A 20399-nucleotide genomic window follows, 5' to 3' on the forward strand; every position below is an offset into this window, starting at 1 on the left:
AAACTGGGTAGATAACATGACTATAGGGTCTATTTTGATTCCAAACATGGCTTGTTAGATATCATGCCTATAGGATCTGCTCTGATTTAAAATAAATTCTGCATGTTTTACTTTCATAATTAGAAACCATGTCTATAGGGTCTAAATGTCTTTAACAACATATATCATGCCTATATGGTTAAAAGTCAGCTTTCAATAATTAGATACCATGCCTATAGGATTTAAAATCAGTTGTAATAGAAATCATGCCTATAAGGTCTAAAACTAGTTTTAGTTAAAAAGTCAATTTGGCTCGTGCTTGTCTGAATCTGATTAAATAACCTACTCTTTTCGCATTAATCAATATCATTAGAAAGCATGCCTATAGGATCTAAATTGCCTGTTTAAAATTAATCACTACTCTACTGCATTCCTAATTCATATAGATATCATGCTCATAGGACATCATTATTATGCCTAGGCAAGCCTTAAGTAACTACTTAAATAAAACTGGAACTGCCTTTATTAATTACCAACTGCTACAACCAGCAGGCAGGACTGATTTAGACTTCTTTTTTGAGTTATATATAATGAATCTGGTTCTGACTCAAACTATGCTTTAGGATTTTTTAAAAACTCAGACCTTAACTGTGTTTAAGTCATGCTATTTATATGTATTGTTTGCGGAGGTATACATGAGCCCTCTAATTGTTTATATGTTCCCCCTTCAAAATGCAGTCCTACGTGCTTTTGTATGTCGCCTTAGCCTTTTACCTTTAGACCTAAAAGTCAGCCTAAAACCCTCCCTCTTATAGGAATAGTAGTCCTAAACTCCTCTGGGACTGATAGGAATAGGATGGGTAATATCATGCAATAGAGGTCGAGACCAATCCGCGCTTTAATACCTTAACGGGGTGGGAAGGGTAGATATGGATATGATGACCGATGCGCTAATACCACATGTATCCCTTCTTCTGAGGAGTGTCATACTGTGTATTGAACTGTGGTGATCCATATTATAAACAAACCTAGGACCCCCTTTTATTTTTACAAGCATGCTTAGTCTATAACTCTTTCAATCCTTGCCTTTCAATAATTGTTTCAAACGCTTGTGTGTTTAACTTAAATCCCCTCTCACTTGAGCCTTACTTATTTACTTGCTAATTTCACAAATTCACAAAAACTATCTGGCTGGGAACCATACTAGTGGATCCTGAGGGGTGCCTAACACCTTCCCCTTAGGATAATTTCTAGCCCTTACCCAATCTCTGGTTATCAAACATAGTTGTAAATGAACTCTATATGTGTCCTAATGCACCTTAAACCATTAGGTGGAGACTCTTCAAAATACCCAATTCCCTAAGAGGAAATGAGTCATTACACCCCATAAATGTCGAAACCCAGAAACTCCTCTTTGATGGAAGGGGGGGGGGGCGACAGCATGGTGACTCTGTTGCGGGCCTTTAGGTTTTTACCATTTCAGATTGTTCTTGTGAATTTGTACCTACCTTGTCTGAAATTAATTGTTTAAATTCCTTTAAGAATTTAATTTCTTTTCAAAATGCAAAACTAACATGTCTTCCTTGTTTCTTTCCTTTATTGCTGCTTTAAATTATAAAACTGTTGTATTTATTGCTTTCTTAACGTACAAATACATGTCAACATGTTTTTAATTATTGCATAATCATGCTCAACATCATACTCCACTTGTGCCAAACAAATACTATAGCAACGCTTACAATGAGTAGTTGCGGTCTTCATATATCATTACCCCCTAAATTCGGAAAGGCATATTCGCGGTAAAACTAATCGATCAGCGGAGAAGTCGACAGTTCTGCGCCTTTCCCCTTGAGTTGTCCGCTCAAGGGTACCAGTATAAAACTTCATAGAAACCTTACTCTGTTCAAATTGTGCATGCATCATGGTCAAACCTATCCAGGTCAGTTATGTTGTCCACATAATGATCCTTTAAGATAGCCTTGTCCAAAGTCCACCGGGTTTCCCTGAACCTAAACGGACATCACCATGTTTTGTGCATTTATTTGGAGAACTAAATGCATCATGCTAATTGTTGGTATAAAATAGTCGAGTCTGGTGGGGGTAAGGGCCTAACCTTATCTATCTTGCAGAAATATGAGGCACGAAGTCCCCAGATTCGACATGGTCACCAACGTCCACCCAAGATTGCTAAGCTGGTGGAGAGATTTACTCTCTAGTGACCAAACTCTCATTTGAAAGTATCTGGGAAATCTACCATCACTCCTGGAAATCCAACCCAACAACATGATCATAGAAGCTTCCACACTATTCAGGGATTGTGAAAGGGACTTGTTCCGCTTTGGGGACATTGAAATGACGCCCTTGCTAAAAAAGATAGAAGGACTAGCCGATCTAGTGTGGGAAACTCCGGGCTTCCTAATGCCTGAAAACCGTAAAGGCAGGGGTTTCCTCAAAATGATGGGTCTGAAGAAGAACACAGAATTGACATGCCTAAAGGAGTCATACATCCCTTTTGACTATTTGTATGAAAGGTACGGTCATAGCAAATCCTACCGTACCTACCCTGACGAGTTTTCCATCACATCCTTGGGGCACATCCATCGAAGGGTTTTCGTCTTCATGTTTTGTTTCCTGGGGCTGATCATGTTTCTGATGAAGAAATAAGAATCCATACCAGGATGGCTATGGTAACTAAGACCCTAATGGAGGGGATTGGTGGGAAGCCATTCAACATCATGCCCATGATCATTGCAGACATATATCGAGCGTTGGAGAAGTGTCAACGAGGAGCAAAAAACTTCGAAGGCTGCAATTTATTACTCCAACTCTAGCTGATGGAACATCTCCAAAAGGGCAAGTTCTGACAAGAGATTCATCAAAGGGGCTGGGATGATCACATCGCTTTCCATCATCCAAAGCAAATGAATTACATCCCCGATATGTTCGCTCAGCCTAAGAATGCCAAAGGATGGGTTGAACTATTTGATAATTTGACTGAAAAACAGGTTCAATGGATGTTCGAGTAATTTCTGACCGAGGAATTCATCGCATGTTCCAGAGATGCACCTTTCCTGATACTGATTGGTCTGAAAGGAACCTACCCTTATGTCCCTCTTCGAGTTATGAGGCACGCTGGTAGGAAGCAAGTTATACCCAGGGTCGACAAGATGTGTCATTTCTGAGCTGACTTCCAAAATGATGATAGTCCCTACATGTGCCAAGCTCAGCATATGTGGCACTACAAGATCATAATGGGGAGAGATACCATCGAACTAGATAGGTATCATGCTGGTTGTGCTCCTTTCTATTCAGGTTTGCTGGAAGACAATCATGATGGTTTAGGACAGCTAGGGTTTGCCCGAGGTCATAGGATTATAGATGAAAAGGCCGAGGCACAGGTCAAGTACAACCAGCTCGCAAAAGGATCCGTGAGTACGAAGAGAACATCACAAAATACAAGAGTCCAGCCAGAAGCTGATTGAGGAATGTATGGGCATGGCTGTCAGTGCCAACAAGTGGCTGGGATACTTTGAGCGAGGCATAGTGGAATTGGAGAAAAAATTCTCAAGAGGATTGAAGATGTCAAAATGCTGAAGGGACCGAAGGCGAACATCTAGCTAGAGCGTACCTGTTGCTGGGATTCCGCGAGTTGAGGAAGCTATTCGACGGATCCAAGGATGCCGAATCTGGGGAAGGTCCTTCTGGGATCAAGTAGATACGAATTTTTCTTTTCGCTTCATAAATGTAATAAGGCCAATGGCCATTAGTGATTTTTTTATTTCCTGTTTATTTAGTGTCGATTTGAGATTCATCTTATTTTTATCAATAAAATAAGGCATTTAACATTCTAAGTTCTCCAAACCAATTTGTCGTTAGGCCTACCCGGGCACAAAGAGGTTTCCAAATTAGGACACATTTTGCATTTCGCACTATGTGTTCAAATACTGCAATGCTTTTTATAATCCTCACTAACTTGATTACCTTTTTGTTTTTATTTATGTTTTCCTTTTGTTATTCCCTTCCCCAAAGGTTAATTTCGTGCACTCTGGCATCATTATCTTATTCCACGAGATCCAGGGGCCCTCCACCCACTCCTCCTCTTAGTCTTGTAAAAAACAAGAACAAAAATAAGATAGAAGATTTGAACAACGTCAGGAAGGAGAACCCAACTGAATGGGTTGAGGCCACTAATGACCATGGTACTCAGGAAAATGTATCCCAACTTGAACAGAAACTGCTGAAGTTCCAAGAAGAGCTCGATCAGGTTCGGAATTTGGCAAGCTTGTCATTTTCCCTTAGCACCCCAGATATCAATTTCCCCAACACTCAAAACCCTACACCTCCTCAAAACATCCCAAAGCAATAGAATTATCTCGCTCCTCACCATCACACTGTTCCACCAAAAACCAAATGCAACACCTGCCATATCCCAAACGACATTCCACTACTCATCCCAGAACCTCAACACTCCACAAATGACCATTTCCACACCCACACACCAGGACACCATAACACTCCTATCTACGTGGAGACCATGCCACACTCTACCCAACCTATCTCCATGCCTAAGTATGATGAAAAGGATCTTCTTATCAGGAACCTAGCTGATGAGCTTAAGAAATTGTCTAGCCGGATTCAGGGCGTTGAGGGAAGTAAAGGAATCGAGGGGCTGAACTATGAGAATCTTTGCATACAACCCAATGTCGAACTGTCCGAGGGGTACAAACCTCCTAAGTTTGAAATGTTTGATGGTATAGGTGATCCACGGGTCCATCTGTGGACATACTGCGACAAGTTGGTTGGAGTAGGGAAAGACGAGAGAATCCGCATGAAGCTGTTCATGGGGATTTTGAAAGAAGATGAGTTGTCTTGGTACATTAGCCAAGATCCAAAGAAGTGGTCAAACTGGGTAAGCATGGCATCCAACTTTATAGACATGTTCAGGTTTAATACAGAGAATGCGCCAGATGTGTTCTATATTCAGAATCTAAAGAAGAAGCCCACAGAGATGTTTCGCGAGTATGCTACTCTCTGGAGGTCCGAAGCTGCTAAGGTCAGACCTTCCTTAGAGGAGGATCAGATGAACAAGTTCTTTGTCCGGTCTCAGGACCCGCAATATTATGAACGACTGATGATGACCGATAACCACAAATTCTCTGACATTATCAAACTGGGTGAAAGAATTGAAGAAGGTATCAAGAGTGGTATGGTTACAAACTTCGAGGCCTTGCAAGCTACAAATAAGGCCTTACAATCTGGTGGTGTGTCTAAGAAAAGGGACGTAGGGGCCATGATGGTTAGACAAAGGACCAAGTCCCCCCCTCAAATACCAAACTTACCTAACACCTCCAATCATATATCAGCCAACCCCAAATTACCAAGCATATTCACCCTCATACCAAGCTCCACCACCAACTTGCCTCAACCTCCTACATTTCAACCTACCTCACCCAGATACTCACAACCCGCGCATGTCTACCAAAACTATAATGCTCAACCATAATACTATCAATCACCTCATACACCCCAAAACTTCCCTAGACCCCGACCTAATTTTAATCGCAGACCTCCAAAACAATATAGAGCCATTGCTGAATCCATTGACCAGTTGTATGAGAGACTCAAAGTCATTCGTTATATCACCCCCATCCCTGCTGCAACCCTTGAGAACCCTTCTTAGTGGGTTAACCTAAACAATCCTACGCATACCACTCCGTCATGAAAGGGCACACCATCGATGAATGCCGCTCCTTGAAGGACAAAATACAATCCTTAATTGATAACAAGATTATTGTGGCAAAGGAACCTGCTCCAAATGTCCGCAACAACCCTCTACCAGGCCACAAGGGTGGGGGTATCCACATGATTGAAATAGAAAATGATTGGGATCCCGATGGATCAATCGGGTTGATCACAAAAGGTGATGACCCAAAAAAACCAATAATTACCCTTAATCCAATCATAGTCCAAATTCAACCGTCTGAGGGTGCTGAGGTGAATATGTTTGTGCCACTTCAGTTTGAAGCAACATCATCGGCAAAGACACCAGCACCAATTGAGGTAGAATTCATGTCTCCGGCAAATGCACCTGCACCATTTGAGGTTGCAGTTTTGCCACCCAAGGCACATGCTCCGTTCGAGGTGAGGATATCCACACTGATCCCAGCGGCAATGACTGTGAGCACGCGATTTTTGCCTCACTTGAATTACTCCTACAGAATTCCAAAAATTAGATTTTTTTCTTTTAATTATTTGTTATTTTAGGAATTATTGCAGAATTTTTCCGATTGTGTGCATTTTGTGTGCATGATTAATTTTATTTTTAATTTATAAAAATACAAAATATTTTGCATTTACATTTAGGATTTAATTTTACATTTTTCAGACTAATTAGTAAATTAGTATGCTTTACAAAAATGAAAAAATCACCAAAAAATAACTATTTTTGCATTTTTATTGTTTAATTTCGAATTTTGGTAGTTTTCTTTAAATTTGTATTTTTTTAATTGTGTTAATCATTAGTTAGAGTTAATTAATTTAATTGGGTAGGAAAATTTGTTTTAAGATTTGATTTAGGCTTTAATCTTCGAAAAGGGAATAGAATTTTGAAAAATGAAAAGAGAAAGGAAAGAGTTAGGGGGTCAATTTTTGGGCCATCTCGTCTAAAAATGCCCCAGGCCCAAAATGAATTTCCCCTTCTACCCGTTCAAACTGACCCAAAATCCAGCCCAAAACCCATATCACACCCGGCCTGATCCCCACATGAACCAAATGATCTCGTTTTAATTATTCTAATCTAAGTCGTTGATTTTCCTTCAATCCAGCAGTTGGGAACGGAGGGCCCTTACAATATAAAACTGTCCGAACTCACCTCCCCCCTTTGATTGTCTCTCTCATCTCTCCACTCTCAGAGACCACAACCCCAAACCCTAGCGCCGTCTTGGTTCTCCACCGCCTTGGGCCGGCGGCGCCACCTCCAAACCACCCCAAATTAACACCGTAGAACCCCCATGGCTCCCTCTCCCCTAATCTACAACTGGTTTCCTTCGAATTTTCCCTGAACTCCTCGAATCTTAAATTGAAGACAGGAACCCTAAATTCCCAAAACTTGAACCAGTGGGTTTTATTGAAGATTTGAGGTCGAATTTGACCTTATTCGTGTGTTTCGTTTGGAAACACACGATTAAGGCCCATTTCGGCCAAAATCGAATGCTTGAGGGGTGATTCAAGATTTGTCCCGATTTTTCTTTAAGTATTTTTATCTTTCTTTTTCCTTCCTTCATCTTTATTCCTCTTGTTGCTTAGTTTAAGGTTCCTCGTTTTCATTTTTCTTGCCTCATATTTTCTGTTTATTTCTTCGTTTTAATTTTTATTCAATCATTTTCTGCTTGCATGCTTTAAATTAACTAAGTAGTTTGTTTTAATTGCTTTGTTTGGTATTATTTCATCTTTTATCTGATTTTCGAATAAAAAAGGAAGAAGTTCTGAGTTCCCCTTTGAAACCCATGCTGGGCTCATTAAATTTAGGGTTGTGATTTGAATTCGAGTTTCAAAATCAGAAAGTCCAAGAGGGATTCAACCTGGATTTACAGACCCATTAACACTTTCAATTGGGTCAATTTGTCCCATATCTGGTCTGGTTTTCAGGGGTAAAAAGCAAGGGTTTAAGGGGTAATTTGGGAATTCTAGGTGAAAAGAATCTCAGTAACTGAATTAGGAAGCTGCTAGGAAGGTGTCATTCAGACTTAACTAAAAATCTGATTTTTACACTAAGGATACTTAAGCAAGAATGAAAATTTAAAAAGGGTTCAAGTGCAAAACTGAATTACTTTAAGCTGTCCTAAAACCTTGCCTATAAAGACTTCTTTTTTTCTTGAGCAAAGGGAGAAAAAAAATCCTGAAAAGCTGAAACGACTTAGTTTCTTTGAAAAATTCTAAATCCCATTGCTGAAAACTACCAAAATTCTGCTTTGGTTTTTGTTTTCTGATTCTCTTGTGTTAGTTAGAACTTTTTGAAAACTACATTGTTATATTTATGAAATGGTTTGAGTGTGGCATGAAGATTGGGTTTTGATTTATTGGTCTTCTACTATTCCATTGGTTGGTTTCGAGTTGGTTTTGCTGGCTGTTTCCTATTGTTGAGCTCTGTTCTACTGTTGTCTACTGATTTCTTGAGTCTTCTTGCTTTTCTCTTTTAATTCCCAGGTACATACTCTTAGGCCCTATTGATTGTGAAGTTGGATTTGAAGAATGAAATGAAAAGCAAAAAGTTTAAAGCATAGTATCAGCTTTATTTGTGCTTCAGTTGTATCTCTTCTTGATTTTGTGTTTTAGTAGTTTAGTTCTTATCATTGTACATTATTATGGGACTGTTAAGATGCAGTAGTAAAAGACTTGGTCATATTGCATGTGTTTCAGCTTTACTTTAGTTTTGGTTGAAACAAGTGTTCATATTTGGTGACGATTTCATGTTGAATTTGTTATCATGACAAGCATAGGTTAAGGATAAAATGCTAATGTGTCGTCTGCTATTGGAAGGCATTGTGATGTGTGTTTTTGGCTCAAAATCTTTATGATATGTGAGTATAAACTTATGTTAAGGATATTTTGACTTGTTTATTAGTGTGTGATTTTGGAATCTGAGTAACTCATGTGCTGATTTTCTAGATTGATTACTGCTAATATTTGAGAAGAGTTTAATTGATTTAAATTTGTTAAGTAGTCATTAGCGCAAAATCATATGGAAAGAAAAGGAAAATTTTCTAAATGTCGCTTTAAGAATAGAAGCAAGTAGTGATTTACTTTGGTTTGATTGTGAGCATATAATTCAAAATGTTTATCTTGGTTGCTTTGTACTCGAATAGTTAAAATTCAGAACCAAAAAATATTGATTTAATCCTATGTTCCACATAGTCTCGGCTAATTGTTATTTAATGGATTTTGCACAACTGATGGGTTTTGAAAGTTGGCCTAAAGCTGGCCCAGTTACTGAGAGTTCAAATCTCAGACCTGAGTGCATGATCTCATGCTTTTTGGTCGTCCATTCGCTCCTTATATTTGGGCTCATATTGGGCCCAAGTCTGAAAACATTGGCAAATGGAATTATATACTCTTGTATTTTGGGCCTGCCTTTTGATTTCCCTTCCGAATGTTGTTGATGAACTAAAACGTTTCTCTTCTTTTAAATACTCGGCCATGTTTCTCTTTAAGACATTTTCCTCTTAATTAGTTTAGACATTAGTATAAAAGTAGAACTCAAATTCCTTTAATGTTTAAGTAATCTGATCCCTTCAATTAGTTGAGGTATGCCATATTAGCCAAACGTACAATTTATGGCCCTCAAAGTTAAATTTTGAAGCCCTTTGTTAGAATAGTGTGAGGCGTGCCATGCTGAATAAAATCTCAAAACGCATGGCCCTCACTTTAATTAATTTTAATCCTTAGAAATCAAGGCGCGCCATTTAGTTGAATTTTCCATGGCCCTCGTAAAGTTGAAAGTGCATAGTTGCTTTAGGTGCTTTTTTTTTAAAAAAACAATCACCTTCCTAAACTCGGGTGTGCATTTCATGTGACCCAAATACAAATCTCAATATCATTAAATAAAATGTGTCTCAGACTGCGGGTGCATTTCATGTGGCGTGGTTCAAAGACGTGTTTTAGATAACGCTGAAATTTTCCTTAAAATAATTAAAAGTGGTTAATAAGTTAAAATTATACCATAGGATAAACCATGTATTAAAATCAGATAATATGTCAATTATAATAGTTTAAGAGACCGTGCTAGAACCACGGAATCCGGAGGTGCCTAACACCTTCCCTCGGGTTAAGAGAATTCCTTATTCAGAATTTCTGGTTTGCAGACTTCAAAAGGAAAGTCGAAATTTTCCTCGATTTGGGATTTAAAATAAACCGGTGACTTGGGACACAAGAAAACAAACCTTCCTAAAAGGCGACTCTGAATAAAATTGAATAAATAATCCCATTTCGAATAATGTCATTTGAATTGGAAAAACTCCCTTATACTGCCCCTCGGTTGGGTATAAAGGAGGTGTGACAGCTCTGGCGACTCCACTGGGGACCAAACCCAGAACTTCGGTTCAGGGTTCAAGAATTTGAGCATAGAATAACTGTTATAGTTGGCTTGTTTATCTGATTTTTACATGTTGAGCCTAATGTGCTAAATACTGCTTTTACCTCTTTGATATTGTTTTGACTGTATGTAAATTGCTATGAAAACCCTCCTCTCTCCGAGTCTTTTAAATCATTTGGGGAGTGTGCATTTCGTGTGACTTCTCTTCTATCTAGAGTATTATCCAATTTTAGAACGAGGTTCAGACAAGTTGCAAAGACGATGAAACTTCTGTATTCCCGGTACGCTGCCCCCCTCGGCTCAAGCTATCCGCTCGGGTAAGCCAGGTCTAAAACAATACACCCAGGTTTTAAACCTAGTATAACAAAGCCTCATGTCGGATCCCTAGTAGAAACGTTTGTTTGCATCATGTGCGTTTGACTCTAGAGGCTCAACACAGGGGTTGGGTCTGTCTAGGACAGGTGTACCCAAAATGAAAAGACCATTCTGAAACATCCTACTTGCTACTTGTGCATTTATTTGCCTCGGATTGGCATGTCGACTGGCTTATGAATAATAAGAGGAAAGTTGGAAAAGAAAAGTCAATGTGAGGGCTAAGAGAGATAATTACTTGTTTTTGAAAAACCAATGTCCAAAATATATCGAAACTCTACCAAATTTTTTTTAAAAAAGAGAGAAAATTCGGTTTTTAAAAAACAAAATAATAGTTGGTTTTTATTTTCGTAAAATTCGCCCGAACTACGCCAGTTTGATTCTCACCGGATGTGGGATACATAGGCAACCCTCATCGGGTCCAACTTCCCATTTGCAAAAATAGCCCAAAAGAACAATTTTTTTATTGCTTTTCTTGTAAATAAGTAAGGTGATGTCATTCTTGTCAAAATAGCCGAATGTCCCCAAAAGGGCGCCGGAAGACCGTTTTTGCAAGAACAACCACTTTTGGTTGCTTTTTAAAAGTTTGGGCCATTTAGCAAACACAGCCTTAAAATCTTCTCCTCGAAGTGCTGAAAGGCCGTATTTGCAAAGCCGGATTTTTTTTTATGAAAATTTTGAAAAAATAGTGATAACGTTTTCTTGAGTCAAAATGAGTCATAATTTTTCTTTTAATTAAATCACCTTAATGAATGTGCAGGATGAGCACAGATGAAAATGAACCCTTCGTAGCTCTTAAAGAGATCCCCTTATAGCTCCACATGTGGTGAGATGATTTAGGGAAAGGCAGTAGAAGAACCGTGGTAAAGGCTTTGGGTGGGCTTATCGGACTTTTAAACATCAAGCCATGATTGGACGTGATTGAAGCCTTGATACCTTTTTGGGATCCAACTCGCAATGTGTTTCGCTTTTCTGACTTTGAGCTCACACCCACGTTAGAGGAAATCGTGGGGTATGCCGGCCTCAGTGGAAACCTTAGAAGTCGTTTCCCTTTGTCACCAAGACCGGTATCTCCCCACAAATTTCTCGACATGTTGAGTATTAGCCGGGACATTCAGGATGGGAATTTGTTTGAAGGGTATTGCACTTTTCAGTTCTTGTATCAACGCTATGGTGACCCCCAAGGCTTCGAAGCACCGAATACTGGTCTGATCCATGCCGGAAATAAAGATAAATGGAAGGCAAGGCGGTGTTTGGTCTTTATAGTAGCGTTCTTGGGTGTTATAATTTGTCCGCGGAAATACGGTAACGTAGAATTGGGCCTCGTAAGAATGGTTGATGTCGCAATCAAGAAAGCTAATGGCACTTTGGTTCCCCTAATCCTATCCGAGATTTACCGAGCTTTGACTATCTTTCGGGAAGTGGGAAAGTTCTTCCAAGGGTGTAACCTACTATTACAATTGTTGATACAGGAACATCTCTGCCACCGTGTCGGGTATACGAACTACGGGATGACCGATTTGAATTGCATCGAAGAATTTGAAAGCCGAGGGGTGGGTGTTGAATTTCCCAAGGGTACTGAGGCTTGGTTTGCACACTTGAAATCTTTGACTGCCGATAAGATTGAGTGGACATTCGGATGGCTCCCTGCCACCGAAGTTGTATACATATCAGCCGAAGTATGTTATCTCCTCCTGATGGGCATCCGGAGCATCCAGGCATATGCTCCTCATAGGGTTTTGTGTCAATTGGGCAGATTTCAAATCGTCCTCCATGATGTAGATTTGAGTGGACATGTCGTCAAATTGGGCCCAATGGCCGTATTTCCGGGAGGAAGAGTTCGCCAAGTGTGGAATGAATGCAGATTTCTTGAACCTAAGACTATGGTGCAGGATCTAGCTAGAGGTGAAGTAGATCCCAAGTACATTATTTGGTTCGGTAAAAGGTTTCAGATTCCTGAGGGACCTACTAAGAGAGCTCATGTTTAACAGTTCACCAACGACTCGCAAGAGCAGTGGGGCTGGTTGGCAAAAGTAGAAAGCTATATAGCCAAAATAAGTAAATTAGAGGGACAAATCAGGGACCTCAAGTTTGGCAATAGTATCCAGGCTGCCGCAGATGAAGGGGAAAAGAAAAAGCTAACTCAGGAAAACGAAGCCCTCAAAGCTCAAATCCAGAAAATAAGAATAACTACTAGAAACCCTGAAAGAAGCCGAGCGGATGAAAGGCTTATAAGCAGTCTAAGAAAGAAAGCACTTGAGTGTCAAGATGACCTAGAAAAGTCTGAAGCCATCCTAGCAAAAGTCCGCGCCCAATTGGTAAAGAACGCAGAAGGGCGGGCACAATTTGTGCAGCACATGAAAAGAAAATATGAAGGGACAATCACCAATGTGAAGAGAAACTTAACTACTCATGAGAATGAGGCGGCCAAGTAGGACAAGGACTTTAAAGCTGATAGGGAACATTGTTATGATTTGATGGCTCGGATGGAGGAAGAAATGCAACAGTTGCAAAATCAAAACCATCACGACACTCAGGTATTAGAATCCAGGAATCAACAGGTTGGGCATCTGCTTCAGGAAATAGGTAGAATCCGAGAGAGGGTTAGAGCCATTGCCGACTACATTGTCATGAAATGCCAAGCATGCGAGGACATGACTAGAACCACTTTCTTCACAGCAGTGACGACATTTGTCCGCCAGATAATGAGTGATTTGGAGCAGCTTCAAGGGGATCTCGCACGTAGGCCCGTGACGAGATCGAATGATATCCCATGGGCCCCAGGAGTCGAACCTTGATGTATTCCTGATTTTTCATTTATTGAGTCTGTATTTCGGTTTATTTTGAGTCTGTTCGTAGTTTTATATTCCAAGAAAATGAGTAGTTGAAGTCTTTTGTAATAGAAAGTTTAGGAGTTTTTATCAATGAAAATCGAAAATTCCCAAAAAAAGATTGTTTATTTATTTTTCGCATTTATTTTTCTTGAACTACGTAATTATCTGATTCACGCGACATCGTTATGTGTAGGCAATCCTCATTGGATCTGATCATGATTTTGTAAATAACTCAAATAAGAGAGGTATGTGAAATAAAGACCCAAAAGAAAAACCCAAAAAAAAAGAAAGAAAAGAGAGCCAAAGAAAAATCAAAAGAAAAATGAGAAAAAGAGAGCAAGAAAAGAGATGGAAAGAAAAGAGTGGAAAATTGGAAAGTGGAAAGAAGATAAAATCGGGAAAGATAAGTAAAGCCGGGATGAAACGTGCAACCGTTGTGAAACACGTAGGAACACATTTAACTATATAGGTGCATCACACCCCCCAACGTGAGATTACCTATGTGTTATTTGCTTCAAACTAACCAGTTTTTTGTCTACTGTTAAGCCCAGGTTTTATAGTAAGGTTGTTGGTTTTGTGGTAGTCTGGCTTCACATCCATACTTCATGAGGTCGAAAGGAAGCGTTGAAATGTCTTCGGAAATGACTCTGCCAACAATTCCTATTGCGGTTGAGAGTCCGATCTCGGGCATCCCAACTTCATAATCGGCAGCTGCCGAGGAAAATAGATTTCTGCGTCTCTGCATGATGGAAATGTGGGATGCCTGGGAAAACAGAAAAGAACCACCAAGTGCAATCTCTGGATTTCCCGAGCTTTTTCCCAGGGCAAGTGGGACCTCCAACATTCCCATAAGCTATCCACACACCCCACTGGGATGTCCTACCATTTCCGCCAATTTTGCGGGAACACCTTCTGAAGCTCACCCCCAGGTGTTAGCTTCAGGTGCAGTTTCAAACATAATCATTGCGCCACCTTGCTCAGCTACGTCACAACATACCTTACCTAGGCCTAGCTTCGATCCATCCTCTTTCACCTTTCAAGCACTATCTTTTCCAATGGAACCAACCCAGTTTGCTACTAGTGCCTATCCTTAGCCGCCTCGGTACAAGTTTACCATAGAGCAGGAGAAAATTTCAAAAAACCTTAAGCAAGAGGAGATTACAAGAAAAGTGAGAAGCATGGAGCAGAGCCTAAAGAATATACAAGGTTTGAGTGGGCAAAAGAGCGTATCTTACGCTGACCTATGCATGTTCCCACATGTACACCTCTCCGTTGGTTTCATAACCCCAAAGTTTGAGAAATATGACGGGCATGGGGATCCCCTTGCCCAACTCAAAAGGTATTGCAACCAGTTGCGGGGAGCGGGCGGAAAAGAAGAGCTTCTCATGGACTCCTTCGGAGAGAGTTTGGTCGGCATTGCATCTAAATGATATATGGCCCAAGATATATCCCATTGGCATATCTGGGATGACCTGGCTTGGGACTTTGTCAAACAGTTTCAACACAACATCGACATTTCCCCGGACAGAAACTCATTGACAAATATAAAGAAGAAGTCCACTGAAAGCTTTCGAGAGTACGCTGTCAAGTGGTGTGAGCAATCCTCTAGGGTAAATCCTCCCATGGATGAAATTGAAATGGTCACGGTCTTCCTTCAAACCCAAGAGGCCGATTATTATCAAAATATGATGTCTGTGATGGGTAAGCCGTTTGCCGAAGCCATCAAAATCGGTGAAATGGTTGAAAATGGGTAGAAAACAGGGTGAATCTTGAGTCAGTCTGCTATAAGGGCTACCTCCCAAGCCATCCAGGGTGGGTCTGGAGGAGTATCAAATCGAAAGAAAAAGGAAGAAACATCAATGGCAACTTCGAGTGCGGGAAATCCCCGTCCACCCAGATCACTTTTCTTTGAAAGAATCCCACAGCACTACTATCCCCACCAAGATGTAGCTTATGCTCCTAAGCCATACACAGTGATGAATGCCCAACCCTATGTCAGGCCACAACAACAATTTAACTAGAACATAGCTCCACTTCCCAGAAATCAACCTCCTTACCAAGCTCACTATAATCCCCGACCTTCACAAAACAACTTTCGTGCCCGGGAGACGCTAAGGAAAACAAACTTCACACCCATCGGTGAGTCCTATTCTATCCTATTCCCAAAATTGGTCCAAATGGGTTTGATGCAACCTATACCCCCGAATAGGCAACAACCCAGAATCACCCTCTTACCAACATGGCACCCGGTGTGCCTATCGTTCAGGGGCAGAGGGGCATGATATAAAAATTGTTGTACCTTGAATAGGGCTGTGGAAGATCTGATAGAACAAAAGAGAATAGTGCTAATGGATGAAGATATTACTAATGTAACCAACAATCCACTAACGGCTCACAACAACGGGCAGGTTATTGGAATGATTTGTAAAGATAAGGAGTTTGACCTAGCCCTGAAATCCATCATTTCCATAGCCGATGTAGAAAAGAAGCCAAAAGCTATCGCGAAACAAGAAAAGGGGCAGAAAAAGAGGAAAACCACCCCTCAGAAGATGGAAAAGAAAGTGAAAGTTGAAACTGGGGCAGCGCCCTCCAAAGATGTTGTTCTCTATGTACCTTGAGGCCGCAAGAAATAACAGATGTCGTTGAGCCCTCCCAGAAGGTTTGAGTTAAACAAGGGAGCTCAAATGTATGTGCCCAAGGGAACCTACGTGATGCGGGGGCCAATAATTCCACCAAAGCTTAGTGAGCCTGTGGTTATTGGCCGTGCGCCTCAAAAGCCCATGACAGATCCCACCGCGGTGCCATATAAATATAAAAAATCAGTAGTGACTTACATAGGCAAAGAGATATCGGCAGAAGTTCAATAAATAGCCCGGCCGAGAAGTACTTCAATTTGGAGGAGGTGAATAATGCCACGAAAAAGCGTTTCCCACCTAAGAAGCTGGTGAGTGCTGAAAAAGCAGAGGCGTTCTTTCAAAAAATGAAAATGGCAGATTACGAAATAATCGACAAGCTTCGAAAGTCTCCTGCTCAAGTCTTTCTGTTATCTCTGTTGATGAACTACACTGAACATCAAACGGTATTGATCAAAACTCTCAACGAAGCGTATGTACCCATTGAAACCACTATAGAATAGTTGGAGAGGATGGCAGAGAGGTTTTTTGCAATAAGCCAAATCTCCTTCAGCAAGAATGATCTGCCCTCGGAGGGGGCCGCACAAAACAAAGCCCTTCACCTGACAGTCAAATGCGAAGGGTATTATATGAAAAGGGTCATGTTAGATTGTGGTTCTGGGTAGATATTTGTCCACTCTCAACTCTGCAGCGTATGGAAATCGATACTGAGAGATTCAGACCCAACAACGTCTGTATGTGTGCCTTTGATGACATATAGAGGGATACAATAGTAGAGATTGATCTAATCCTGACTATCGGCCCGGTAGACTTCGAGGTGACCTTCCTATTTTTGGACATGCATATTTCCTACAATTTCTCTTGGGAAGGCCGTGGATTCATGCAGCGGGGGCTGTGCCTTCTACTCTCCACCAGATGGTGAAGTTCGAACATGAGGATCACGAGATTGTAGTTCATGGGGAAGATGAGCAATCGATTTATCGGGACCCGTCAGTCCCGTGTCTTGAAGTAAGAGAGGGGAGTGAACACATAGTCTATCAGGCTTTTGAGATTATGATCGCAGACCAATGTGAAGAAGTAAACCCTTGCCCTCAACCCTTCCTTTCAAATGCATCAATCATAGTTTCCAAAGAAATGATCAGGCATGGGTACAAACCTGGGAAGGGGCTCGGGAAATCATTGCAAGGAATAGCAAAACCTATCAACCTGACTGCCAGCGAGAAGTTCTTTGGGGTAGGATTCCGACCCATGCCAGCTAATGTAAAATGGGAAGATGAAAGAAAGAACGACAGTTGGGTCTTACCTCAGCCAATTCCGCATATGTATAGAACATTTGTCAAGCCTAAATACAATGAGGAAGAGGATGATGAGGCTAGCTGTGAAATAATGAACCAAGAACCAAAATGTGATGAAGAAGAAGCTTTTAGGCAAATAAATTGAGAATTGGAACAATTTGAGAATAAACCTAAGCCGAACTTAAATGATACTGAGCCGGTTAATTTGGGTAGTTCTGAAGAAATCAGGGAAACTAAGATAAGCATTCACACAGATTGAAAAACTCAGGATGCATTAATCCAACTCTTGTTTGAGTTAAAAGATGTGTCTGCTTGGTCATATGACGACATGCCAGGGCTAAGTGTTGATCTGGTAGTTCATAAGTTGCCGACTTACCCCGATTATCCCCCTGTCCAGCAAAAGCAAAGAAAGTGTAAAACTGATATCATTGACAAGATCAAAGAAGAGGTCACGAAACAGTTGAAAGTAGGGGTAATCCAAGTGGTTCGATAAACCACATGGCTAGCCAATGTCGTTCCAGTGCTAAAGAAAGACGGAAAAACCGTAGTGTGTGTAGATTACAGAGATTTGAGCAAAGCAAGTCCTAAGGATAACTTCCCTTTGCCGAACATCCACATCCTTGTTGATAACTACGCCAAACATGAGATACAGTCCTTTGTGGATTGTTACACAGGATATCATTAGTTGTTGATGGATGAAGAGGATGCAGTAAAGACATCTTTTACCACACCCTGGGGCACATATTGTTACAGGGTCATGCCGTTTGGTCTGAAGAATGCTAGGGCAATTTACATGAGGGCCATGATTGCAATATTTCATGATATGATGCATCAAGAGATAGAGGTGTATGTGGACGACATGATCATCAAGTCCATGACCCAGGATGACCATGTTCGGGATTTGTGAAAATTCTTTGACAACAAGCTCGGGTTGAACCCATCCAAGTGTGCATTTGGAGTACCGTCCGACAAACTCTTGGGATTCATAGTCAGTCGGAGAGGCATCGAGTTTGACCCAACAAAGATAAAGTCTATTCGGGATTTGCCTCCTCCGAGAACCAAGAAAGATGTTATGAGCTTGTTGGGAAGATTGAACTACATCAGCCGATTCATTGCCCAACTGACATCTACATGTGAACCCATCTTCAAGCTGTTAAAGAAAGATGCAACAATTAAATGGACAGATGAATGTCAAGAAACTTTTGACAAAATGATTGAATATCTGTCAAATCCGCTAGTCTTGGTCCCACCTAAGCTAGGGAAGCCTCTGTTCTTGTATCTGACAGTCTTGGAAAACTCTTTCGGCTGTGTCCTCGGGCAAAATGATGTGACCGGAAAGAAAGAGCATGCCATTTACTATCTGAGCAAGAAGTTTACTAGTTATGAAGCCAAGTACACTTTATTGGAAAGAACTTGTTGCTCTTTAACTTGGGTTGCTCGGAAGCTGAGCCGTTATCTACAAGCCTACTCCAATTACCTCATAACCAGGTTGGATCCCTGAAAATACATATTCCAGAAGCCAATGCCCACTGGGAGGTTAGCAAAGTGGCAGATCCTGCTCACTGAATTTGACATAGTCTATGTCACTCACACGACAATGAAAGCCCAGGCGTTAGCAGATCACCTGGCTGAAAACTCGGTTGATAATGAATACCAACCTTTGAGCACCTACTTCTCGGACGAAGAGGTAAATTCAATTGAGGCAATATCCGAAGACACCAATGCTTAGAAAATGTTCTTTGATGGGGCAGTAAACACAAAAGATGTTGGACTTGGGGAAATCGTGATCTCACCCACTGGTCAGCATTATCTAGCCATAGTCCGGCTTCGGTTCTTTTGCACGAACAACACTGCCGAGTACAAAGCCTGCATTATGGGTATGAACGTGGATATCGACCAAGATGTCGAAGAACTATAAATCATGGGAGACTCGGATCTAATTATCTAGCAAGCTCAAGGAGAATGGGAAACCCGAGATGTCAAGATTATTCCTTATAGGCAACATGTGGAAGATCTTGGCAAGCAATTCAAGTCAATAAATTTCAGGTACATCCCTCGTTGCCACAATGAACTAGCTGATGCACTTTCCACTTTAGCCTCGATGCTGCCATACCCAGGCAATGCCCACATTGATCCCTTGGAAATCCAAATCAGGGAAAGGCACGGCTACTGTAATACGGTTGAGGCAGAACCAAATGTTTGGCCAAAGTATCATGACATCAAAAGATTTTTGAAAACTAAAGAATACCCCGAGCAAACCAGTGGAGACCAAAAGAGAACCATTAGACGACACACAAGTGGATTTTTCTTGAGTGGTGATGTCTTGTACAAAAGGACCCCGAACCTCAACTTGTTAAGATATGTGGACGCCGAAGTAGCCGGAAGAATCATGTATTAAGTACACGCAGGAGTGTGCGGACCCCACATGAATGAGTATGTTTTGGCAAAGAAAATCCTTCGAGTGGGTTATTAATGGATGACTATGGAAAAAGACTGCTTCAGTTTCGTCCAGAAATGTCATCAATGCCAGGTGCACGGTGATTTGATTCATGCACCGCCTACAGAACTGCATCCCATGTCAACGCCTTGGCCATTCGTTGCTTGGGGCATGGATGCCTTCGGGGCAATTGAGCCAAAAGCCTCAAATGGGCACAGATTCATACTGGTTGCCATCGACTATTTCACTAAATGGGTTGAAGAAATTACTCTTAAATCTGTCAGCAAGAAAGTCGTGGTAGATTTCGAGCACTCCAATCTTATCTGTTGTTTTGGTATTCCTGCAACTATCATCACAGATTATGCTATAAATCTGAATAGTCATTTGATGGGGGAGATATGTGAACAATTCAAGATAATGCATCAGAACTCTACTCCCTATCGTCCCAAAGCCAATGGTGGCGTCGAAGCAGCAAACAAGAACATCAAAAAGATTTTGAGAAAGATGATTCAAAGTTCCAGGTAGTGGCATGAAAAGTTGCCTTTTGCATTGTTGGAGTATCGCACCACGATGCGCACATCGGTCGGAGCAACCCCGTACCTACTGGTTTATGGCACTGAAGCCTTAATACTCGCGGAAGTAGAAATACCTTCTCTCCGGATTATTGTTGAGGCTTTAATTGAAAGTGAGTGGGTCATAACCCGTTTGGAATAGTTAACCCTGATCGATGAAAAACAAATGGTCATGGTCTTCTATGGG

At 41.0% G+C, this 20399-nt stretch overlaps 1 protein-coding gene across 1 annotated transcript; it reads left to right on the forward strand.

Moving 5' to 3' along the window:
• The first annotated feature begins 17531 nt into the window (after window positions 1-17531).
• On the forward strand, window positions 17532-20165 carry LOC104231885 (uncharacterized). The gene is made up of 2 exons (XM_070173715.1): window positions 17532-17675; window positions 19734-20165. Exons 1-2 carry the CDS (start codon window positions 17532-17534, stop codon window positions 20163-20165), a joined length of 576 nt encoding a protein of 191 aa, XP_070029816.1.
• Window positions 20166-20399: the final 234 nt, after the last annotated feature.

The sequence above is a fragment of the Nicotiana sylvestris genome, chromosome 4 (genome assembly GCF_000393655.2).
Source record: "Nicotiana sylvestris chromosome 4, ASM39365v2, whole genome shotgun sequence".
NCBI lineage: Eukaryota > Viridiplantae > Streptophyta > Magnoliopsida > Solanales > Solanaceae > Nicotiana > Nicotiana sylvestris.